Raw genomic sequence first — 14,191 nt, forward strand, 5'->3', positions numbered from 1 at the left:
AGTTCCAAGGCTAGTAAAATATTGATATCCATATCAGGGAACTTTTTTGTATGCTGACGACAAGGACATGAGTTCGAGGTCAGAAGCTGAAAGCTGCCAACATATGGTTGGACCGGTTGCTGATGGGTAGGAAAATAAGACACACCAGACCGGCGCGCGTGTCGCGAAAACGGTCAAGAGGGGGCCGATGGGGTATGTGCGGGTAGACGACGGGCGAGAGAGATCAGTAGTGTCAATATTGTGGACAAACGGCGATATGGAGGGGGCAAAGCGGAACACAACGGAGAGTCTCGCCAAGTCCCGAGGTGAGGGTGAGCCACAATTCCACTAAAAGCGAGGCCGCGGCATCCATGACCGGATGTGGGGTCGGGACGAGCCATCGCAGCTGCTGATTGGCGCGCATAGGGCCAAAACCAAAGCTTGATTATCCTCCAATCTCAAGTGAGTGACGACATTGGCTATATTAATTGGGTCCCGGTGGATTCTTGATGGTGTCCGTGGTTAATCATCCAATCGGACTCTATTCTTCCTCTAGCGTACCCACTGCCGAAGCGGTACGTACCCGTAGCCGAAGGGAGATACGTACCTCGCGGCTGTGTGGGTCCATATATCCCACATTATTTGCTGAGGCGCCTTTTTTTACTAGTATGTTCATGGGGAGGGATCCTTATCATGGCCATGATTGCTCATCACGAGGTTGGTTGGGATGGGTACTCCATTTGAACAAGAAAATGAGACGGAACAAAATTGGTTTATGGAAGATGATTCCCGAACAGAAAATGGAGTCTCAATTATCCATAGTAGTATACTGTTTTTCCACCTCGTACTCTATCCTATCCTATCATTGACTAATGTCTCTGTTAAAGACGTGGAGAGGCTATGACTGTGGACACTAACAACTGTGTGAAGGAGGGTCTTCCCCGCTTGTGGACTGGTTACAGCCAACAGACTTTCATGAATCGCAAAGTCCAAGTCGGTCTAGAGGCGAGGCGAGGCCTCGCCGTGCTTCGGAAGAGGGTCTAAAAAAAAAAAAAGCCCAGAAAAAAAAAATAAAAAACTGTTCTGCAAAGTTGCCATGTGACTCGTCTTTCACGTCTGGCCCTTTCATCGACGCCTCGGATAGTCGAACCACATGCAGCCTGGTTGCAAACGGGCGCTTGTAAAGCACAATGATCAACGTCGGTGTTGATGAACCGAACCACCGTCCCATTTTCCCCCCATGCTTTGCCTCTCTCCTCGAATCCCACTCCTCCCACACAGACGGCCCTCATCCTAGCAGCCTTCCCCGCGTGCCCGCGTTTCCCAAAAGTATGGAGATTGGAGAAAGCCAGGTACCAGAAACCCAAAGACACTGCTCTTCACCCCCCCCCCCCCCCTTTCATCACACATAACATATAGAGGCTTCCTGACACACCTGCACTATCCCCAACCCAGCCCAGCGCGCCGCGCCAGCACCGGCAAACTGGCGCAACTCGAATCCCGGCACAACCTGGGGCATGGTGCATAGGGCCGGGGCAACCGTGACCGATGCGGCCCTCCAACGGGTTGGCAGGTCCCGGAAATGTGCAGCCAGGGGTTCGTCGCTCTCCACCTCCACTCGACTGCCACCCCCAGCTACCCTGCCTAACGTGTATCCGTACCGACCGTAGCCACCAACCGAACGTACCACGGCAACATTTTGCCTTAGACTTTGTTGCGCTAGGCACGACACGCTTGTGTTGGGAACCCATGCTCCCATGCCTTTGGGGTACGAAAATGCTGCTCCAAACGCCTGCGACCCTCGGGACAAAGTGGATACGGGGAAGCATGGGGTCGCCCCGAACATTCTATAAAGTCGCGACGATCCCTTCTGCTGGCTACCACGCGAGAAAGTCCCATTGCAGCTCGACGAGTTGGTTCGGCCTTGACCCTCGAAGACCCTCGGAATCGCCTATTTTTTTGAGTTGGAAAGTTTCTCAATCCGACAACGACAAAGCCAAACCATCGACAACTGACTAAAGGGCCCCCGTCTTCTCCTGCACACGCAGAACACCTGCCCATCATGGCTCTCCCCCCTAAGTGGTATCAGTTCCTTGTGAGCGTTTTCGCGTCGCTCGGTTCCCTCAACTACGGTTATGACTTGGGTGTCATTGCCTCTGCGATCGCCTCGCAGTCCTTCAAGACTAAGTTCGGCGAGGATCCCAAAGAGATGTATGTAAAAATCGTGAGAGCTGGTTTTCTCCTACGGACGTCTTTGCTAACCCCCCATCGCAGTGGTGCTGTTGTGTCCGTTTTCACTGGTGGTGCCTTCATCGGTGCCGGTTGCGCCGGTCCCACTGGTGACAAGCTTGGTCGTAAGATGACCATTCTCATCGGTGCTGTCATCTTCGTCATCGGTGGTGCCCTCCAGGCTGCTGCTCAGAACCTTGGTTACCTCTACGCTGGTCGCGCCCTTGCCGGTGTTGGGTAAGTTGGAAGCCACGAAACTCGAAAATCGACGCCATCAGATTGCTAATGTTTCCTCCGCAGTGTCGGTTTCTTGACCATGATTATTCCCTTGTACCAGGCCGAACTTTGCCATCCCAGTATTCGTGGACGAGTCACTGCCCTCCAACAGTTCATGCTTGGTGTCGGTGCTCTTGCTGCGGCCTGGATCTCGTACGGAACATACGTCGGCTTCGGCCCCACCGACAACAACCAGTGGCGTGTCAGTCTGGGTATCCAGTGCATTCCCGGTGGTATTCTGGCTCTGCTTATCCTGCTCTTCCCCGAGTCTCCCCGTTGGCTCATTGACCACGGCCGCGTCGACGAGGGTCTTCAGACCCTCGCTAGGCTGCACGCTCAGGGCGATGTCAACGATGCCTGGGTCCGCGCCGAGTTCGACCAGATCCAGGATTCCATCGCCACCGAGCACGAGGGTTCCGCCAAGTCTTACATGGAGCTCTTCACCGACAAGTCTTGCTTCCGCCGTCTCTTCCTCGCTTGCGCTCTCCAGGGTTCCATTCAGATGACCGGTGTCAGGTAAATCTTCCATAATGTAGTTCTGTTTGCTGAGAGATCGATGCTAATCAAGTTACTAGCGCTATCCAGTACTACTCCGTCGCCATTTACGAGAAGATTGGTATTGCCGGAGACGAGACCCTTCGTTACCAGGCTATCTCTTCCTGCCTTGCCCTTGTCGCCCAGTTCCTCTGCATGATGTTCATCGACAAGACCGGTCGTCGCTGGCCCCTGATCTTCGGTAACCTTGGCAACTGCATTACTTTCATCATTGCCACCATCCTCCTTGCCAAGTTCCCTCCCGGCTCCGAGAACGCCTCCGGAAGCGCCTCCTGGGGTTTCATCGCCATGACCTGGCTGTACAACTTCAGCTTCAGCTCCACCTGCGGTCCTCTCTCCTGGATCATTCCTGCCGAAATTTTCGACATGAAGACCCGTTCCAAGGGTGTCTCCATCGCTACCATGACCTCTTTCGCCTTCAACACCCTCATCGGCCAGACCACCTCCGTGGCTCTTGACGACAAGAACGGTATTGGCTGGCGCTGGTACATCCTCTTCATTGTAAGTTTACCTGCTTTGTCTCCCTGATATTTCGGTGCAGCGAACTAACTGGTCGTTCTCTCAGGTGTGCAACTTCACCAACGCCCTCTTCTTCTGGGCTTTCCTCCCCGAGACCGCCAAGCGTCCTTTGGAGGAGATGAGATACCTCTTCACCGAGGCTCCTCTTTTCGTCCCCACGATGGGCGCCATCGAGACTCACGATCTCGAGCGCAGAGTCGAGGCTGTCGAGCAGAAGCAGGCCAACGCTACCGAGCACATTTGATCGGCTTCTTACGAGTCACACACACACACACACACACACACACAAATCGCATAATACCCACACATACTTAGTACCTAATGTAACATTAGGCATCTTGTCTGGATACAGACAGACGCCAACCTAAGAAATTCAAGTTGCCCGTAGGGGTATATTCTCATACACTTTCCTTCCATCCCGTGTTCCTGACGCCTCGTCAATTGTGCCCGCTCCAAATCTCCGTAATTATATCGATCCGTATTATCGTCTCGGGTTTATCATGCCGTTATCGATATCCGTAAGTTGGTTGAGGTTGTGATACTCCGTGATGTCCATGCCCATGTCCGTATCCGTGGCCGTACCCGGACTCCATCATCTGGGGACCACCGTGGCGTTGCCGTCCGGGCATGAAGCGAGAGAACATGCCACCGCCTCCGCCACTGACAGGTTGACGTTGTTGGCGCTTCTTTCTGAAGCAGCAGCAGTAGCAGCAGAGCACCCAAAAGGCGACAAAGAGGAAGCCTGCAATGGCAATACCAACAATAGCGCCGGTAGCAAGGCGTCTTCCGCGTCCGCGAGCCTGCAGTCGAAGGTCAGAAGACTGATTTGATGTCATGTTACAATAGAGGAAGCCATACCATTGTTCAATGAGGTGATGTATACAAAATTTCTCTCTTGTACTTAGAAACAGATGTTTCGTTTGTTTCTGCTTCCCGAGTTGGTGCTTTGTTTTGTTTCGCTTTGCAGTGGTTCGTTTAATACAAGCAAGCGGGTCTTTGATGAAGAATTCCTGCAGCTACTCTACATGAGCCGCATGCAGGACCTTATATCGTCTACCCAAGCCATGCTTTCTGGGCACACGACATGACTTTTTTTCCCCCTAACCGAGACGTCATGAACATGGCTGAGAGACGCTACGGCCCTGCGGCAGTGGAAACGCGTCAGCCAGGGAAACATTGGTGTGGCGCATTCAGGGATTTTCTCCAACGTGGAAGCAAGGTATCCCCCATCTTGATAGCTTCAGCCCTAGTAGTTAGGCCCAAGTCATGTAGTACGCCGCGGACGGCTCAGGTGCCGGATTGCTCCACGGTGACTTCATCATGGCACTTGGCTGAAGGGTGACGCGTGGCTGGTGCTTCGGTGGGGCCGGGCCTGAGCGGCACTTGACTGCGGCGCCAAGGTGGAGTCGGCAATCCGGCATGGGTTATATATTTGGATATGTATCGGTCGGCGGTGCCGAGAGGCTCGGCGTTGCGTTCTGGGCAGTCCGAGGGCCAACAATCGTTTGCAAACACTTTTTTTTTTTTGTCCCGGTATATGTTTCGCACATCATAGCATTTCGGCTTGGCAGGAGACAAAAGCGTCAAGGTGAGTTGGAGATGTTTTGCTGGTAAACCCTCGTGCTACCCAACTAAAGGTTACTACGTTAGTCGCAGGCCGAAAACTTGGCGATGTAGGTGGCTCGGCGAAAAAGCAGACCTGTCTCAAGATCAGACAGTAACCAAGAAACGACAGCCTCCAAAGCACGCAAAAGTGGCTCTTACTCTGCTCTTAAGGGTTCATTCTTCTACAGCGGATACCTTACTGGAGGGACCCGGATGGCCACTTTGAGAGGTTCTAGAATGGCCGACAAGTTCACACGTGTTTTCCCACTTTACTTAACACTACTATATTTTTAGCCCTTGCACGACACAATAAGATTTGTGTTCGTAAGAAGCCAAGGGTAAAACAGAGTAAAAATTGTTTCAACGGCTTGGCTTGGATAAAATATTGGTTTTACTTTACCCAACTTACTCCGCTACCATGCTTACCAGTTTGATCTTTTAGAGCCCTAGCGAGTCCTTCTTACACCTGCCTATATCTACTAGCATGTGGTACGACCCTATTACTCCCCAAAGCTTGTTGATTTAGTGAAGCGAAGCTTGTCTTGCCCGTCTGTTTCTTTTGTCCCCACCTGCCAGCCCCAGATTTCATGACTATCCTATGACGACCCCCAAGTCATTTATCAGTATATCGGAGCCATGGACGGCTGAATCAAGGAAAAATACAAATTTAAGCACTTTCCATATCTATGTAACTCGCTGGCGCTACGTTTTACCCCCTTCCAGACGAAGGGGTAGATCAAGAGTTGTACGAGCCAAATGCGGCTTTGACGTAGCACTATGAAATTGCGTCATTATGGGCACAAAGTTGTTGGAATAATATACCATTACCTGTCGCTTCTGTCGCGTTCAAAAACTAAGTGTGGTCTTTTCATCCCTAGTGGTTTGTCGCCTATAACTTTTAAGTCTCATATTACTCATCGCGCCTTTGAAACCTACCTAGGCGAGGGCATTCTAATTGTCCTTTGTCGTTCTCTTGCCTATGTAGTGTCAGATCAACAAGTCTTCGGCCATGTTTCTGGGGTTATATATCTTACGAATGCTGTCCACCATATCCTTCGCCGGAGGCTCATATTGAGGTTGCTCGGCATGTGATTGCTAGATGTTGGTTCCCGATGAAGATTCATTTGCTGCGCATGACGAATGAGAACCGACGTCCACCACCACGAAGAATGTCGATGAACGGTACTTGGTGGCCTTGGCGCCCACCAGTAAAAGAGTGAGATAGCCATCAGCGTCGTCAAACCATCTGATTCTTCATCTTCATAAAAGATGGTTCGTGCCTTTTTGTAATACTCGGCAGGTCCCTCATGAGGAACTAATGGGGGCTGAATGTGGCTTGCAGCAGTTGCCAGGGCATTCGCGAGGAGAGGAGAGCGGGCGATGTCACCGGCAAGGGTATCGGGATCAAGGACAGGACACCATGAATAACAGTACTCCCAATACGTCTCAGCAAAGGTTTCTTGAAGGTCCTGCTCGTGGGGGTCAGAAAAGTTGTACTTGTGCTCCAGACAGGCTTCGAGTGCCTGTTGTTCGGCGTTAGACTGGTTCTCCGGCGCATAGACTTGAAGAAACCCGGTGTCGATATCGCCAGTATGACTCTCTGCGACTCCTTCTGTTCGGGCATCGCTGCTCTGAGATCTCTGTGATGGTGACGGTGCAGGGCGGCCGTTGTGGGACCTAAGGGTTGGTATGGGACCTTGTGGAGATGCCACTGCGCGGTGATTGTCTGGGTTCTGAACACTGGTTTGAGGAGGGAGTGGTGGCGGCAGTGGCGGAACAAACTCTTCAAAATCTGTTGGCAGAACTTGAATGCTGTCTATGACTGTCTCTGTCTGTGGATTTGATGCCTCGTCACCAGATACTGATGTGGCTGGAGGGGTTGGAACTCGTCGTTCATGCTCGGGTATTGCAAAACGTCGACGCTTGGTACGCTTTGATGGACGTAGATGGCAGTCCTTCTCTGCGAGATCACAATTTGTACAGCTCTCATATCCTTCAGAAGTCCTGGCCTTGAGCATCAAGTTAGGCATGCGGCTCGCCCCCGAGGTTTGAAGCTGATGAAACCCACCTGAAGGTCGCATTTGACTTTTTTGCTATGGCAGATGATGCAAACAAGTTCTGCACGGCGCCGTTTTGGCTGCGCAGCATCAAAGGGGAGCCATTCATTAATTGTATCCGGCATCGTCTGATAGAAGTTCGCAATAACAGTGCCCCCTGCAGTGGCTCCTAGCTTGAACAGTGAGAGTTTATGCAGTGCTAGGAATGATCTGGCACTCAAAGAAGTCAACTCAAAATCTCAGGGAGTTGGAGTCAGGGGCGGAATGAGGTCAAGGTTGCACTGAAATGGGGACAAAATAGTCTGGGGGAGCGAGAACCGGACGGAGTACGGAGAGAAATGCGGGGTAATGGGGTTGGAGGTGTGGAGGCTGGTGGGTGTTGGGGTACACGTGAAGGATGGCCCGTGTAAATTGAATGGAGCTACTACATGGGAATGGACACATGAAGCAAAAGGGTGTTTGTAAGAAGACTGTGACTCCAGAATTGTAAGGTATTGACCGTAGACATGGCCATCGGGCCAGTGTGTGTTAAGTGGAATGTGTACGTATTTGAACGGCATTTCTCAGGCTTTTGGTTACTGAAAAGATTGTCTCTTCACTACTATTTACTGTGATACGAAGCAATGGATGGGCGAGTTGCTAATGTAACTCAAGGTTTAACCAATCACTATGTTTGACAGACAATCGTTGAAATACGAAACTTCACATTGTTGACGGTCAGGAATTGCTCTGCAAGAAATACTAGTAGTAACTGCGGGCAGTTCAACGATATTAAGAGTACCTTAAGCCTAACACGAACTAATTCAACCAAAACCTTAACATCCCAGTCCAACATAGGTTACATAATGTAACGGAATTGTGGATTCTGTCAATCGTTAGCATGAGTACGACGAAAAAATATTACCAATAGTTGACTGACCTTCATATCGGTGAGATCATCTTCATAGGCGTGATCGAATCCTTCCATGATGCCTGCCTCGTCTCGTTTTTTGTTGTGCCACAGGCACACGAACCGATACACGAGGCCAAGTATTCCTGCGGCCAGAGATGTGATAACGACCACGGTAAATCCAAAAGCATAGTTAGGCGCATCTTGTTTTCGGAACACAAGTGGACCGACAAAGTTTCCTGTCACACGAGGTTAGCGGCATTCATCAGAATGAAAGCTGGATTGTAATACCTAGACAGTATCCAATGTAAAGCCCGGATGAAGCAATAGAGCGCTTGGTGTAGCCGGCCGTGTTGGCAATCTGAAGGCCCATCAACACGGCATATCCACCTCCGACAGAGGGTAAGATGTATGCAGCGAATAAAAGGGCACCCTTAGCAGATCTAGGCAACAACCACAGCAATAGGGCAGCCAATGTGGTTCCAAGCTGTGCGCCAAATATGATCCATGTTCGACAGTTCTTGAATTTGTATGCGAGGTACGGCATAATCAGCTGAATAGTGCCACCGTACGCACCAGCAGGCATGGTAAGAAGGAGCGAGTTGAGGGTACTGAATCCAAAACCGTTGACGATAATCGGGACGAAAGTCGAAATAGGGCCGTTGGCAATCATGCAAAGGAAAGCAATAGCAAAAACAAGCCAGAACTTGATATCCAGAGCAAGTTCGCCAACTTGATCCATTTTGTAGTGGGTGTTGCGAACACCAGAGTTGTTGCTTCTAAGACGAGACACCAAGATGTAGCGTTCTCTTTCATCGAAGCCCTTGGCTCTGATAGGGTCGGGGGGGGAGAACAAAGTATAGAAGAATGCCCCAGGCGATCGTAAGGGATCCAGCAAAGTAAAACATATATTTCCAGGAAGAGACGCCTCCGTTGAGCTTTCCGAAGCCATAGTTGATGAGCGGCGAGAAGATGGAAACATAGCCCGTGCAGCTATACCAGATTCTGTCGAAAAGTCAGCTGCTAAACGCCCATGTTGAAAGAACTCGGTATAATATCTCACCCCATGCGCATAGCTTGCTCGTTCTTTTTATACCAACTTCCAACAATCAACATAAACATAGGGCTGATGCCACTCTCCAGTAGACCGAGGCAGAATCGTTGTGCATACAAGCCACGATAGTCCTTGCAAATGGTAGTCAAGATCAGGCAGAGTCCCCAAAGGGTGACAATGGCTGAAGCAACCTTCTCTACCGGAAACCTTTGGGCTAAAATCATGGCTGGGTAAGCACCAACGATGAACCCGAGGTAGAAGATGGAGGCCGCCCAGGAGTATCGATCGCCGACCGTTAGTTCTAGGTCACTTCTGAGTCCGAAAAGAGCCTATCAAGATGTGTCAGTCTATTCGAACTTCGAATGGCTCGCGAAGACTCACAGCCTGGGAGAGCATAGCCTTGTCATAGTATTGCAACCCATAAGTCATACAGAGGACAGGCATCAACTTCCAATCTATTTTGCGACGCAACTTGCTTTCTTCCTTGTCAACCCAGGTATGGTCTCCGGTGTACCCGTCGATAATTCTGAGAGCCTCGTCGTTGTGAACCGTGTCGACAGCGTGAGCTGGCTTGGTCTCTGTAACTTCTTCTGGTCTCTCCAGTTGCTGGACATTTTCGGCGGACTTGGTGGCGTCAGACATGGTTGAAATGACTCAAAGTTGAATCAAGATAACACACATGAACAAAAACATCAAATAAAGAAAACAGCGCTGAAGTTATAAGAGAAGGTTCACACCATTAGCGTCTTTGATTTCCTGGGGAAACTGAACTAACAAGACTTCCCCATGGGCAGCATCCATCGGGAAGAGTGGACTGGTTCTCGGGAGTGAAGAAGCAGATCAATGTGCATGGAGAAGTAGTATCCATGGCCTTGGGTGTGGAGCCCAGTATTGGTGGATGTCTTTCCAAGCCATGTGCGTCTGGCAGACCACGGCAAATGGGCAATCCCAAATTGTTTACCCAGGTTGGTGGTGCATTTAACAGGTAGTGGCCATCTATGCCGTTTCTGGATAACCGATCCTGGTTGCCGTGCTGTTCACCCCACAATACGGAGAGTTGCGCGGCGCTAAAAGTTTGGGGTTTCAATCATCCATCCCCTCTTCGATTTTATGTGTGGTCTTCGCGCCTAGCACATAAGATGCCATATGACTCATGTATATGAGTACAATTCAAGACAAAGTTGTTGCTGGTTTCTAGGATTGTCTAGGGATTTATTTACTCAGCTTGTTGTTGTTACCAAGTTACCTTGATGTCCTTGGGCTCAGACAACCATGTCATCTACTCCGGTGGTCCAACTCCCTGATGGGCAAGAAACAGTGTCAGTGCGGATGATCAATCCTGTCAACTTTGGTCCAGCAATACTCAAGCGCTTCATGGCCCCGGATGTACCGGGGTTGGAGACTTTTAAAACCTCACCTTCATTGTGTTTCCTGATTGAACACCCGTCAGGCAGAAAGCTAGTGTGGGACCTGGGGATTAGGAAGGACTACAACAATTATGCACCTTCTATTGCAAGCTACTTGCCCACGACCAATTACAAAATCGAGGTGACTGAGAACGTTGTGGACATTTTAAAGACTAATGGAGTGGTAATTGAGGAGATTGAAGCAGTCATTTGGAGGTTGGTTCGTTTCCATTGAATGAACTCGACCTTTTTATCAAACACCCTTGCGTGTCATCAAAGATTGCTGACATTTACTCTAGTCATTGGCACTGGGATCACATAGGCGATCCCTCCACATTTCCGAGCACAACTGACCTCATTGTCGGTCCTGGGTTTAAAGACGCAATGCTTCCAGGGGCGCCAGCCAATCCGGAATCTCCAATTCTTGAGAAGGACTACGCGTGAGTTTCACATATGTCTATAGGAGCACTACCACACCAAGGTCTAACATATTCAAGAAACCGAAATTTGAGAGAGATATCATTCGACGGCCCTCAGAACCTCCGCATTGGAAGATTCCGAGCTTTTGACTATTTTGAAGACGGCTCGTTTTATCTTCTGGATAGTCCTGGTCATGCTGTCGGGCACTTATGCGGCCTCGCCCGAACGACTAAGAGCCCTGACACTTTTGTTCTCCTCGGCGGTGATGTATGTCACTACGCAGGAATATTCAGGCCATCAAAATATCTTCCGGTTCCTAAATCAATCTCACCTCACCCTTGCCGACCACATCCAGGAACTGAACTGTGCCCAGGTAGCGCATGGGAAGAGCTTCAGACTTCAAGAGGAAGGTCTCCCACTGATTCACTCTTCGATGCCACTTTTGGTTTGGACCTTCCACTAGCTGCAAAGACTATAGGGCACCTCCAAGAGCTTGACTGTGATGAGAACGTATTTGTTATCATAGCACATGATTCAACAGTAAGGGACGCTGTACCGCAGTTTCCCAACAGTCTTAATGCCTGGAAATCAGAAGGTTGGGGGAAAAGCGTCAAATGGGCTTTCTTCCGGGATCTTGAAGCTTACTGGGACTCCAAGGGCTTGTAAAAGAAACCCAGAAACAAACTAAAGATACCTTATCTTCTTTTCAGAATAAACTTCTATTATTTTGAAAGTTACTCAACTCTACAACATAGATAGTCGGTGATTGTGATATGCCTTGCTTTTAACCCACTTAGGCGGTGTGGCCATGAATGCCCAAACCCCACCAAGGATGGCACCCATCAAAGCCATAGAATTGGGAACTTAGGCCGATCGTATGCAGTAGACTTGCTTGTTTCCTCTTATTCCCCACAACCAGAACTTGAGCTGACAGCTAACAGTCGATTCAGAAAGGCACTGGTAGTAATGGTCACGAGCGCACTGCCAAGCCAAGTTATTGACGCTAGCGGACGGACAAGAAAGTGGCTTCATTCAGCCCGCACGAGCCGAGTAGGTATCAGGATGTTTCGGCATAATCTGTTTCGGGTAGCCATCACCAAAAGGGTTTGCCGATGTCCCAAATTCCCCGGCACAGAAATCCGATAACCGGCAGCCCCCACGAATCCCCTCATTTCCCCACGATCGAGAAATCCCCGCGGTTCTTGCCGGGAAATACGACTATTATTGATGGTAAAATAAACCAGATCCACAAAGAATTATTACGCTTGAGAACTGCAGCTGCAATCCTTCAGAGGTTCCGTTTCACATAACTTCAAAGATTTGTCCATATCGTTTTGAATCATCAGCTGTGTCCATCGGTAAATCTTGACTTGCATTCACACCAACAACGAAATGGCAAAGAGCGATATGACGCAACTAAATGGCTCTGGGCCATCAACTTTTGAGTCAGCCAACAAAGATCTAGATTATGATGTTCTCATTGTGGGTGGTGGGCTTAGTGGTATATTTTCGCTTTATCGAGTGAGAGAATTGGGTTTGAGAGTTAAAGTACTCGAGGCTGGCTCTGCAGAGGGTGGAACATGGTTTTGGTACGCTCCATACATCATTCGTCCGGAAGCTTAAATTCTAACTCACCACTAGGAATCGTTACCCTGGTGCTCGTTTTGACTCTGAGAGCTATTCTTATATCTTCTCATTCTCTCAAGAGGTCCTTGATGAATGGGACTGGACCGAGCACTTCTCACCACAAACGGAAACCTTGCGATATATCCAGTACCTCACCAAGAAATTCGACCTCAAAAAGGATATGCAATTTGACACCCGCATCAAGTCTGCACATTTCCAGCAAAGCTCCAACTCATGGCTATTAACAGATGTAAACGGCAGCACCTATACTTGCCGATATTTGATCACGGCGATGGGTATTTTGAATGAACCCACTCTCCCTGACATACCTGGTGTAAAAGACTATAAAGGCGAAGCGTGGCATACAGCTCGCTGGCCTGGTGAAGGCTCCAGTCTCGAGGGCAAGCGTGTCGCAATTATTGGCACCGGCGCAACTGCTATTCAGACGATACAAGAGATTGTAAAGACTGTGGGATCTCTTACCGTTTTTCAACGCACACCCAACTGGACTGCTCCTCTGAGAAACACGAAAATCAGCCCCGAGGAGATGAAAGACATACGGCAACGGTATCCTGAAATATTCCGGCAATGCCTTGATTCCTACTCGTGCTTCATCCATGTCGGTGACACAAAAAGTGTCTTTGATATGGGAGAAGAGGAGCGAATTAAGCATTGGGAAGAGCTTTATGCACTTCCTGGGTTTGCCAAGGTGCTGGGCGTCTCCGGTGACATCTATACCAATAGAGAGGCCAATAAACTGTACAGCGACTTCATGGCGAACAAGATACGTCAGCGCGTCAACGACCCAAAGATTGCCGAAAAGCTGATTCCCAAAAACCACGGTTTTGGAACTCGTAGAGTACCCTTAGAGAGCGGATACTACGAAGCTTTCAACCGGCCGAACGTTCGATTGGTGGATTTGACCGAAGACCCGATCGACAGAATCACGGATAAGGGCATCAAAACTCATCAAGAAGACTTTGAGTTTGATGCCATTATTTACGCAACCGGATTTGACGCCATCACGGGCTCGTTCCGAGCAGTAGACTTCCAGGGCATTGGCGGGACCCAGCTTCATGATGTTTGGAGCGAGGGTATTCAGACTTTCCTTGGCCTCACAGTCAAGGGATTTCCGAACATGTTTATGATTATGGGTCCACATCAGATGTTTGGCAACATTCCTCGGAGTATTGAGTATGCCGTGGAATGGGTCGCAGACTTCATTCGATATGCCCGTGACAACAACATCACATCTGTTGAAGCCACAGATGATGGGATGCGTATGTGGACAGAACATGTTTGGAAATGTGGTGAAGGGCTACTAGCCAACGAGGTGGATTCTTGGATGACAGGTGTGAACAAGAATCTTGCACACAAACAAAAACGGTCCATGACACGATATAATGGACCGGCACCAGGGTACAGGAGGAGATGCGATGAGGTGAAAGCCAGAAAGTACTCTGATTTCATTTTGGCCTAGCTTTATTAGAAGAAAGGGACAGGTTTTGGAGATTTATTGGTAACCATAGCGTCTGCTCTTTTTTGTTCTGGCTATTAGAAATTTTTGATGTCTGTT

The 14,191-nt window shown here is 49.5% G+C and overlaps 6 protein-coding genes across 6 annotated transcripts; 3 read left to right on the forward strand and 3 right to left on the reverse strand.

Moving 5' to 3' along the window:
* Positions 1 to 2,041: 2,041 nt before the first annotated feature.
* On the forward strand, positions 2,042 to 3,802 carry CTRU02_206748 (sugar transport protein; the record flags this gene model as incomplete). The annotated part of the gene is made up of 5 exons (XM_036732404.1): positions 2,042 to 2,190; positions 2,254 to 2,445; positions 2,509 to 3,000; positions 3,060 to 3,540; positions 3,605 to 3,802. 5 exons carry the CDS (start codon positions 2,042 to 2,044, stop codon positions 3,800 to 3,802), a joined length of 1,512 nt encoding a protein of 503 aa, XP_036575880.1.
* A 262-nt stretch (positions 3,803 to 4,064) lies between these two features.
* CTRU02_206749 (uncharacterized protein) lies at positions 4,065 to 4,419 on the reverse strand (the record flags this gene model as incomplete). Its single annotated transcript, XM_070204765.1, has 2 exons — positions 4,065 to 4,358; positions 4,417 to 4,419. The coding sequence occupies 2 exons, from the start codon at positions 4,417 to 4,419 to the stop codon at positions 4,065 to 4,067; spliced, it is 297 nt and encodes a 98-aa protein (XP_070061869.1).
* Positions 4,420 to 6,155: 1,736 nt separating this feature from the next.
* On the reverse strand, positions 6,156 to 7,345 carry CTRU02_206750 (uncharacterized protein; the record flags this gene model as incomplete). Its single annotated transcript, XM_070204766.1, has 2 exons — positions 6,156 to 7,172; positions 7,232 to 7,345. 2 exons carry the CDS (start codon positions 7,343 to 7,345, stop codon positions 6,156 to 6,158), a joined length of 1,131 nt encoding a protein of 376 aa, XP_070061870.1.
* Positions 7,346 to 8,058: 713 nt separating this feature from the next.
* On the reverse strand, positions 8,059 to 9,805 carry CTRU02_206751 (allantoate permease; the record flags this gene model as incomplete). The annotated part of the gene is made up of 6 exons (XM_036732406.1): positions 8,059 to 8,085; positions 8,140 to 8,348; positions 8,401 to 8,939; positions 9,016 to 9,114; positions 9,173 to 9,492; positions 9,545 to 9,805. The coding sequence occupies 6 exons, from the start codon at positions 9,803 to 9,805 to the stop codon at positions 8,059 to 8,061; spliced, it is 1,455 nt and encodes a 484-aa protein (XP_036575882.1).
* A 630-nt stretch (positions 9,806 to 10,435) lies between these two features.
* On the forward strand, positions 10,436 to 11,655 carry CTRU02_206752 (metallo-beta-lactamase superfamily protein; the record flags this gene model as incomplete). Its single annotated transcript, XM_036732407.1, has 3 exons — positions 10,436 to 10,785; positions 10,869 to 11,009; positions 11,067 to 11,655. The coding sequence occupies 3 exons, from the start codon at positions 10,436 to 10,438 to the stop codon at positions 11,653 to 11,655; spliced, it is 1,080 nt and encodes a 359-aa protein (XP_036575883.1).
* Positions 11,656 to 12,381: 726 nt separating this feature from the next.
* CTRU02_206753 (phenylacetone monooxygenase) lies at positions 12,382 to 14,095 on the forward strand (the record flags this gene model as incomplete). Its single annotated transcript, XM_036732408.1, has 2 exons — positions 12,382 to 12,578; positions 12,631 to 14,095. 2 exons carry the CDS (start codon positions 12,382 to 12,384, stop codon positions 14,093 to 14,095), a joined length of 1,662 nt encoding a protein of 553 aa, XP_036575884.1.
* Positions 14,096 to 14,191: the final 96 nt, after the last annotated feature.

The sequence above is a fragment of the Colletotrichum truncatum genome (assembly GCF_014235925.2).
Source record: "Colletotrichum truncatum strain CMES1059 chromosome Unknown Contig_0003, whole genome shotgun sequence".
In the NCBI taxonomy this organism is placed as follows: domain Eukaryota; kingdom Fungi; phylum Ascomycota; class Sordariomycetes; order Glomerellales; family Glomerellaceae; genus Colletotrichum; species Colletotrichum truncatum.